Source organism: Centruroides sculpturatus, unplaced genomic scaffold (genome assembly GCF_000671375.1).
Source record: "Centruroides sculpturatus isolate CEXI.00-Female unplaced genomic scaffold, Cexi_2.0 scaffold161, whole genome shotgun sequence".
In the NCBI taxonomy this organism is placed as follows: Eukaryota; Metazoa; Arthropoda; class Arachnida; order Scorpiones; family Buthidae; genus Centruroides; species Centruroides sculpturatus.
In genome coordinates, this window is record NW_019384373.1 from 476,228 (window position 1) to 486,452 (window position 10,225).

The 10,225-nt window shown below is 32.6% G+C and overlaps 1 protein-coding gene across 2 annotated transcripts in view; it reads left to right on the forward strand.

Moving 5' to 3' along the window:
- The window catches only part of LOC111615863 (deoxynucleoside triphosphate triphosphohydrolase SAMHD1-like), a 57,306-nt gene that overhangs the window by 2,844 nt on the left and 44,237 nt on the right, over window positions 1-10,225 (forward strand). Inside the window, exons 1-3 of one of the 2 annotated variants that reach the window (XM_023357320.1) lie at window positions 1,820-2,050; window positions 5,709-5,919; window positions 7,404-7,452. In XM_023357320.1, coding sequence (XP_023213088.1) covers window positions 7,431-7,452 — 22 coding nt within the window. In that variant the 5' untranslated portion in view covers window positions 1,820-2,050; window positions 5,709-5,919; window positions 7,404-7,430. Of the gene's footprint in view, window positions 1-1,819; window positions 2,051-5,708; window positions 5,920-7,403; window positions 7,453-10,225 lie in introns of those variants that run through there. The other variant, XM_023357313.1, reaches the window with a different exon arrangement.

The window sequence follows — 10,225 nt, forward strand, 5'->3', positions numbered from 1 at the left end:
TGATCCTGTTTCAAATGGTAAAATACCTGCGACTCCGAAGAACCAGATTCTAATCCGTGTCGGCTCTGGAATTTTTGTGAGTGATCTTATCCAATAAATTGGATCTTTTTCTCACCATACGTTTCTTCAATGTAGGGCTGGACCCTGTTGCATAAAACTTATAACTTACAAGCTATTAGTTACAAACTACAACACTTGTAAATGGTAGGAAATACTTGCGGCTTGTTACTGATTAAAAATAACTTTATGCAATCAAAATTACTTATGAATAGTAACTCGTAAAAAACTTGTAGTTTGTAACTTGTTATAAAACTTTTTATTTAACACATTTTGCTTGTAATTTGTACAAGCGTTTTATGCAACAAGGCTGTGGCCGTCTCCATAATGAGTATGAAAAAGTTCTCTTAAATTTTTAGCTTTTCCTGCAGCAGAATTTAAAAAAAAACCATTTCAAGTTAAATAAGAAACACAAGGCTTGATGGAATAAGGTAACACAACACTTAGAAGCAGCCTCTTTTCCAATACTTTTGTGAAAGAGGCATCTCCTGGGAGGAATTTCTATGGGAAATTGCCCCCTATTTAGATGTTAAAAACGTGAAGAAACTCCAGAAAAATTCACGAGTCCAGTCCTTTCGTAAGACGAGAACCCACGACCAACACCAGTGCTTTATCCACTTAGCCACTAGTAGTAGCTTAAGGAAAAGAATGTAATGTTATGCTTATTTGTTGTATTCTGTATTATTAAAATGTAACACTTCTGTTTTAATGCAATGGGATATGAAATTTATACAATTATACAGATAATTCGTATATTAGGAAAATCTCGACAAGAAATATATGCTAAAAAAACATTTATTTACTTTTGTCAAAGGCAAAAATGAATGCATACATCTTTTAGCATACGCATCCTGTTTTTTCGTTTCTCACCTAACGTTTTATTAGAATTAAAGTGAAATTCTTTCATTTTCGAATAGTTGACCCCCTGTAACACTGTTGATTATTCCATTTTATACGAATTCCATGTTGTACGAGTCACTTAGATTTTACAAATACGTGTGCCGGGCTGTAAACGGCCCACGTATTTGTAAAATCTAAGTGACTCGTACAACATGGATTTTATATAAAGTGGAATAATCAACAGTGTTATAGGGGGATCGACTGTCTCAATTCAATTAATAACTTCTATTACCTCAAAACATACAATGTATATTGATAAGTAAACGCGGAACTTTGGAAAAAATATACTGATACCAATCAGAAACTTCCTCCAAATTACCCCGAAGGCCACTGAAGACCTATAAATAAAGTTTTCTACTCCGACTTCCTCACTACACAAGTTGTAATTGCTGTTGTTATTATCGTCATATTGTTTATTACTTACACTTAAGCCGTGTATATTGCGAGGTGAGGTATTTTTCTTTATGCTTTTAGTATTTTCTTTTGTATCCTTAAACTTTCAACTCTTTAATGTAAATATTTATTTTACGTACGCATAATTTTAATTATATTGAGTAATGTACTGTATGTGAGATCCGAATAGCCCCGGGTCTAAAATAATAATTTAAAATTAAAGTAAAATCTTTACAGAAGAATATTCTTTCATTTTGATGAAAAAAATAACGTTTTCTAGCGTGGGAAAACATAAGAGAGTCACTTCCTTTGACGGAAGTATGAGCATCCTCTGTTTTTTCCTTATCTGTTAGAAATCTCGCTTCGATGAGAACTGTCTACCTCCTCATTTATTTAAAACCCCTTCCCATCCGTTCACGTGGATGGAGCCTCCAATGATAATTGGTCGTAAATCCGAAGATATAGGCCGTAGTTCAGCCGAATTCGAGGAGTTCGTCGGTAGATCCGAGAGTGACAAGACTCCACTCGTTTGCTCTCTAAGGCCAACATCCTTAAGAGTTCATCCGTAGATCAAAGAGTGGAACGGACATAACACATATGCCAGCAGACCAACGCCATAGTCGTTTCCTATCAAGTTAATCCTAAGTTATCAAGGAAGTACCTTCGATACATAAGAAGACTACAAAAGCTCCTTTAACAGGTTGTATGTTATTTAAGGAATTGTGAGCTCTCTCTCTCTCTCTCGTAAATGTATAGGTTAAGAATATTTTCCGATTTCCTATTAATTAAATAGGAAAGCCATTCTTGTAGACGACCGAGAGCTATTCTCACGGAATAGATTGCCTATTAAGTGATACAGGAGTAACAAACTTCCCTGTATCCCAGGCTGAATCTCACATGTATATCTTTACCGAGTAGTTTCTGTATAATTTGTCTATTACTGATATCGTAGATTTAGTTTGATTCTATAAATTAGGGGCCGTCCATAAATTACGTAATGTATTTTGGGATGGGTGGGAGCAATGATTTCTTACGATTTCTTAATCAGGAGTAGGGGTAATAGATCTCGTCTTACGTAATACAGTATTGTTATTTTTATCTTTTGACCCTCGTTGAGGCGGTTTCTATTAAGAACACTCGCAGACTCACGCTCTTTTAGAGAGGTTGCGGCCGACGTTTTCATCAGGAAAACGTGTACGTCTGACGTTCGGCGCCGCATTCCTGTAAGCCTAGAAGTTTGACAATGACGTTTGGAACGTCAGTGGAATCACGCTCGACGTTCCAAACGTCATTGTCAAACTTCTAGGCTTACAGGAATGCGGCGCTGAACGTCCGACGTACACGTTTTCCCAATGGAAACGTCGGCCGTATTTTTTATCGTGGAAGAAAGGCCATATGGTTGTTATTCTTCTCTATTGTTTTGTTTTGTATGACGTTTCTGTTTACGCGTGCGCTAGCTAGTCGATCAGTCAATGTTTTTTGCGCCCTTTTGTATTAAAATTAATAGAAAAATGAATATTATGACGTTGATTAATGTTAATAATAATGAAAAGATTGTTAATAATTAAAAAAAAAATAAAGTTGTTAAAATAAATTGTTCATTCGAATTCATTAAATTTTCATATTTTTTAATTTGTTCACATAAAGTCTTTTATAAATAATACTACATATTAATTAACTGATTAATAATTATATATTTTGGATTTAAGATGTTTAGGGTTTCATAAAAAAGTTTTTTCTTGTTAAAATCTTCTTTAAAATCATGCCGAAATATTACTTAAGATAGGGAAGGGGGAAGGGGAGGGGATCAAAGAAAATATTACAGTTTCTTGCACGAGGATGGGTGGGGTCTAGAATGGCCGAAATCACCCTTATGTAATTTATGGACGGCCCCTTATGTAAAAGTGATTTGCCTGTAGCCTATTTAGTACACGTAAAATACGCAAAACATGTTAAAAGGATTTTGTAGATATAAATTAAACTTTTGTGCAAAATTTGGCCCATTTAACATAAGACAGGCCAATATTACGCAAGTATCATCATACCAACATTACGTACGGATATCAAGACAACATTACGTAGAAGTATCACGTCGGCATTATCTATAGGTATCTTGTATAGGATACCTGTGATAAAATGCAGAAAATTTCACTTTTAAGGATGGTAGAAGATAAACCGAAACCAAAACTGAAACTCGCAATTACCAGTTTTATGATAACATCTCATGCCAACATTACGTAAGATCAAGCCAAGATTATTTTTTGATAACGCTGTAGGCGTAAAATGGTATTTCGAAAGATAAAAATGTAGGTCAAATCTGTTAGTTTTTTCATACCCCGTGATATATTACAGTTTCAAGGCCATTTTTAAGTGAACGGTTTATTTACAAGAGAATACTTTTTAGTTTCGGTTTGGGTTTCGATTTGCTGCCTGAGTTTTGCGTACTTTTAATGAATATTCCTGTATTTTAATTTACGTATATTTGGTATTTTGAAAATTCGAATTTTTAGCAACAACAAATATTAGGTCAGTCCATAAGTTCGTGCGTATTTTATGACCTTGAGAAAAATCTTGTTTTGCTGTTAAAAATGCCAGTCTAATGCGATACTTTTTACACTGAAGTGTTAAATTGGATCTCATTCATATAATCCTGTTCAGAATTGGGAACATTTCAGTTGTTTATTTTCGTTAAAATAGAAGTAACAGATGAATATAAGAGACATGTTTTATACTTTTTATTTTTAAGTGATGAGAATGCTATAAATGCATCCAAAAAAATTAAATACTGTTCATAATCAAACTGTAATTTGTGTAAGGACTGCTATGTAGAAGTACCTTGTTAGCATTATCTATAGGTATCTTATATAGGATATCTGAATCATAGAATCATCCTGATCTTATGTAATGTTGGCATGATACCTTAGGTAGTATGTGAGATGTTATCATAAAATGGGTAATTGCTAGTTTTGGTTTCGGTTTATCTTCCACCATCGTTAAAAGTGAAAGTAGAAGATAAACCGAAACCAAAAGTGAAACTAGCAATTACCTGTTTTATGATAACATCTCTTGTACTACCTAAGGTATCATGCCAACATTACGTAAGATCATGAGAACATTATGTACAGGCATCTTGCGAGGATTGTCGTTAGTTAATAGTGTTTCTCCAATGGGACTGCAGGATCCCAGGAATCCCAGATCTGGGCTGTTTTTTAACCCGGGAAATCCCACAAATTTCTTCTTAAAAATTCACTTTTTTCTTATTTTATGTTATAGTTGAGGAAATTTTGCAAATAGAAGGTATAATTAATTTAACCCATAAACTGTCAGAATACATTTGTATTTATTAATTTTAAGCCTGCTTATTAGTTTTTAAAATGTTTGATTATTACGGCGCATCACAGATTGTAAATATAATATTTGAAATAATTATGTTTCTGCTATTTTAATTTTTAACCATCCCCGGTAGCTTCGATAACTACATTATGCCAGGTTAATCAAATTGGGCAAGGATACAGACGAGTACAAAGTATGCAAGTATGAAGCTTTTCTTCATAAACCCGATTATTAATGCCAAACGTACTGCTGAATTATTGGGCTATATGCTTGATGCTGCCATTAAAGCAGTCGAGGTAGACAGATCGAGAATACTTGAGAGCAAATTCAGAGGTGCTGCAACGCATCTCGAAAACAAACTAGAAATCTTTGAGGCTACGGGTGAGAAAACATAGAAAATCTGTCTTCTCTTAATTTAAAAAAACTATACGCAACCGAACGTCTTCTACAAACTCTTTTAATTGGTTAGAAGTTTATGATGTGTTCGGACAACAACTGAAGGCCGAGGATTGCTGTAATTTATTCATATTTTTTTAAGTGGAAAAATAAGAAGTTAAAGAGTATTTTTAGCATAATATAAATAAGTTGACTTCAAACATTTTAAATATCCTGTTAGAAAGTTCTGTTATTTTCCTTTTGTGCTTCCTGAACACAGGAATATCTAGATTGCTTGCTTCCTAATTTATAATAAATTCAAGCAGTTTTGTTTCTTTATTTCTGTGAGATCTGAATATCCTCTGTGACTAATTTATAATTTAATTATCGAGTTAAATTTTAGCGAAAAATATTCTTTAATTTTGGTGAGAAATTTATGGTTTTCTAAACGAGGGAAACTGATAAAAGTCACTTCCTGCAACGAAAGTTGAAACATCCTTTTGTTTTACCCTTATCTACTACAAATCTCAGTACCCTGGGAATTATTAACCCCTCGATACATCCCTTTTTTTCCTCTGGTCACGTGCGAGAATCCAAAAAACTGATTGGAGATCAATTGTGAGATATAGGAAGAATTTTTCTTGATTCAGAGAGTACGCCAGAAAATCCGAAAGAAGGAAGACGAACTCCACACCATCTCCTGAAGGCCAACGCCTGTAGTCGTTTCCCGCAGATTTAAATAATGAGTTCAAGTTAGAAATAATAGGGAAGAAAAATATAAATATGTGCCGATCGAGTCATACTCCAGAAAGAACTGAAGTATCAATCATAAAGAACCGAAGAAGATAAAAATCTCCCAAGGTAGTATGATCATTGTAGAAATTTGTGAGCTCTCTCTCTCGAAACGTTTATTTTAATTATACCCTTTTATAAGTTAGTTTATCCTGTTTCATTAAATTATTGTTAAGAAATGTCTCCTCCTGTCTGAATCAAACATATTCCATCCAAGAATCAAACGCGTGTTAATCTGCGTACTTAAATTTGATTAACTGGTGTTGGGAATCCTGACGTGAGGGAAAGGTGATTACGAGATCACCTAGTTTTGCCAGAAATTTACGCTCTCCTATAAAAAGTATAGAGACCGAATCTCGCGAATCTGAGTCAATTAAGTGGTACCCATTCTTCGGATTGTACCCCCGACTAGTCTCACATTTTTATTGAATAATAATAATGTGCTATTAAATTTGTATTCTATTTTTATGTTACTAATGCAACAATGCTAGTGATATAAAAAATAAAGCTGTGATGCCATATAATATAGAAAAACATTTAAAATTAAAATAAAATAAAGTATTAAAGAATTTTTTTGCTTTCCTTTTATAAAATTACTGTAAATTATACAGAAATTTTATTACATTTTATTTGTTAAAATAGCCTATACAGTTTTCAAACCGAGTAGAGATTAAAAATTATCTTTTTATTACGTTTTTGCTTTCTAATCAATAAAAACATCAAATAATACATCGAGAAGTGGAAATAAAATTGATTAAAATTATTGAAATGAGCCGTGTAATAGAAAGTATCTAAAATCCATAGAAGTGTTTATGTTTATGTTTCTGTAGCCAGTATAAAAAGCAATTAAATATTACGGCCCTAAGCTATAATATAACAGGTCCTTCTCCTCCTTCCAGTAATACAGTCGATCCCCTATAACACTGTTGATTATTCCGTTTTATATGAATTCCATGTTGTACGAGTCACTTAGGTTTTATAAATACGTGTGCCGTTTACAGCCCGGTACACGTATTTGTAAAATCTAAGTGACTCGTACAACATGGAATTCATATAAAATGGAATTATTAACAGTGTTATAGGGGGGTCGACTGTAATACATTTAAAAATGAGGGTTGAAGCTAGACTTATAATAGGCCCTGAGCTACTTAGCTTAGAGGCAATCTGGCTTTGATCTCCTTCTCTCACCTCTCAGCTGACCTATTATGCACTTGTGTGGCTGAATACATAATAGGTATGAAATAAAGACCCTTTTAGCATTCACAGAGCAGAGAGAGAAATGAAAAAAGTTTTAAAATTCTTTTATAAGTTTTATCATTAAATGAATTAATAACTTATCAGTTATCTTGTGATGGTGTTGTTTGTCGAGAAAGTATTGAGTGAAATCATACAGATAAATTAGTTTTCCATATAATGTTATCTTTCAAATGTTGTTATCTGATAATTAATAATTTGAAAACATGCATAATCAGAAGTAGAAACAAAACAAAAAATAATTTATTAAATAAATAGAGCTGTGCCGAAAAGATAATTTCTTCTTTTCTGATTTGCAGGACGGTAGACTCGGAGCGGAGCAAAGGATGCGTGATATTAAAGGAAACGGTAAGATATATTTTAATTATTACTGGTATATTAATTTGATCAAAGAGAATGTAGGCTATCCAAATGGCATCTTCATTTGCTCTTTTTTTCGCCAGAAACTTTTCTAAAACATGCCGAGGTTTGATCTTATTTGAGACTACGACCTCACTAAATTATATAAAAGACAAGAAATGTCCACCAGTGATTGTATAACTGTGAAAACAAGTATATAACATTAAAAAATTCAGGTCACTCTTGTCTTTACATAATTTACTGAGGTTCTAGGACAAATGAAAGATTGAATCTCTTTAGATGAGTTTCTGGAGTGAGAAAGGAAAAGTGAAGATGCTTTTTAGATACCATATATTTCCGCAGATAAGACGAGGTATAAATTTTCATTAAAAGTTTTATAGTTTTAGCATATATCTGTTTTAAAAGACGACCCCAGATTTTGGGGGTCTTCTTTTATGATTCAATTATTGTTTTATCTGCGGAAATATACAGTATTCTATATTTGTATTTTTAACAAACTTTAGTGTTGATTTTTAAATGCTATGAGTTATCGTGTCGTAACTAGGGCGGTGCCAGTGGTGCCCAGACACAAGGCAGACTCTGGGGAGGGCACAGAAATGACCTGGGCCAAGTTTTGGGGCATAGTTACAGAAGCTTGCACTGGGCGCATAAAAGATTTTAAAGAAGAGGAGTTTATTATTAAACGTTTAAATGAAGAAAGACAGGAAGCAATTTCAACAATGAGCAATCTGCTCTTCGAAGATCTATTGTACTGCAACATTTTACTTAAATGAAACAGTACTTTAGGACTACGACAAAAGGTCCTTTTCAGGACCATACAATTTCGAAAAGAGTGATCCTATCACAGATAAAATAATTTTTTTTTATTTATTTTAAATAAAAATATTACTTAACGTAACCTATGTAACAAATATTCCTCGAAAGGATTTAAATTATGATTTTTCAATTTAAATTTATTTTGGAAATATATTTAATTTAATGTTTGTTGTACCAAATATTTGGTTTTCATACACTAAAATTAGCAGATTTATGTTGACATTTTATGTATTTGATGTGGTTAAAAACACTTTTAAAGTCATTATAGAGTTTATTTATAGAAAGCTGAGCTAGAAATATAAATTAATGTCTTTATTTTATATACAAATTTCAAAATTTTGTTTAAAACTTACATTTTGGACTTAACACATTACTTAGATATAAAATATGAAAACTCCATATTGTAAAATAACTTATTTTCAATCCTTGATCTTCTACAGTCTGTTACAAAAGTATAGGAATACTTTTATATGAATATTTAAATTTTTTTTATAGAAAACAGTTTTGTATATGTTAAAACATATTTTTGTCAACAAATACTAATCAGTTTTACCTCCTCATCCATCCCATTTACCTCCAAAACCACCCCAAATCATTACAGACCCAGCCCCTTGTTGCCGGCTTATTTTAACTCTTCTTTCTCTTCTTAAATCATGCCAATAATATGAAAACCTATCAGGGTCATCTAAATTAAACTTTTTCTCATCACTAAACGTTGTTTCTTGCCATTCTTCAGTTCATACCATCTTGTCTTTAGCCCAGCGTAAATGCATTGATTTGTGTTTGGCAGTTAAAGGTGGTTTCAACTTCATTTTTAAATATTTTACATTGTCATTGTTTTTTAAAGTTCTCCAAACAGTCACATGAGATACGTCTATTGGTAATTCGGCAGCATTTTGCCTCGTTGACATGTTTTTATTAGTTATAAGCTTAAAATCTTCTCTCTCAGGGATGTTAAACATTTAGGCTGTCCTGACTTCCTTTTTTTGCCCATAATTTTTACCTTGTTGGAAAACGTTTCGAACAGCATTCGTACATCTATTTACAGCAGCAGGAATTTGCCTCAGAGACTTGTCTGAACCACTCAAATAATAAATTTTACGTATTTCTTGCTCCTGAAGTACAGTTCCACGAGGCATTGTTGAAAATGTTTATAAAACATTCAATAAAGCATTGAAAAAAGCCACCATGACAGTTAAAAATGATGACATCTCACTCTAGTCATGATAATTTTAATTATTATTATAATAAATTCATTTTTAACAGACTTATATTTTTGTAACAGACTGTAATATGTTCTAATTGATAAACAAAAGGTAGTGATTTTCACAAATAGTGCAAAAAGTGAGTTTTAATTTACTCAACAAGTATTAACCTTAATAACTCTATGTTAAGTTGTTCCGCTTCTTGCTTCTTCCTTTCTGTATGTTGTTTCATATTCTCTGTTTTTATGCCCTCCTCTATTAGCTGGATTTGGGCTTTCTCTAATGAGTTAATGCTATAAATATAATATAAATAATTATTTTTTAGAAAGTAATTATTAATATTTAGTATTATTTTATCTGAATATTATTTACTATCATCTTTTGGGTGATGGTGGATCATCTGCCCCTTCCATATTTTCCCTGACAGCTGTATCACTACAGGTGAAAATAATCCCGAATTAGAGTACAGTCGACCGCCCTATAACACTGTTCATTATTCTGTTTTATATGAATTCCATGTTGTACGAGTCACTTAGATTTTACAAATACGTGTGCCGGGCTGTGAACGGCTGATGTATTTGTAAAATCTAAGTGACTCGTACAACATGGAATTCATATAAAACGGAATAATCAACAGTGTTATAAGGGGTCAACTGTATTCATTTGTAGCTGTAAGTGATTCAGTATTATTTTCATATGTAATGATAAGTGGTGATGGTGGATCATCCGGATTGGGTAAC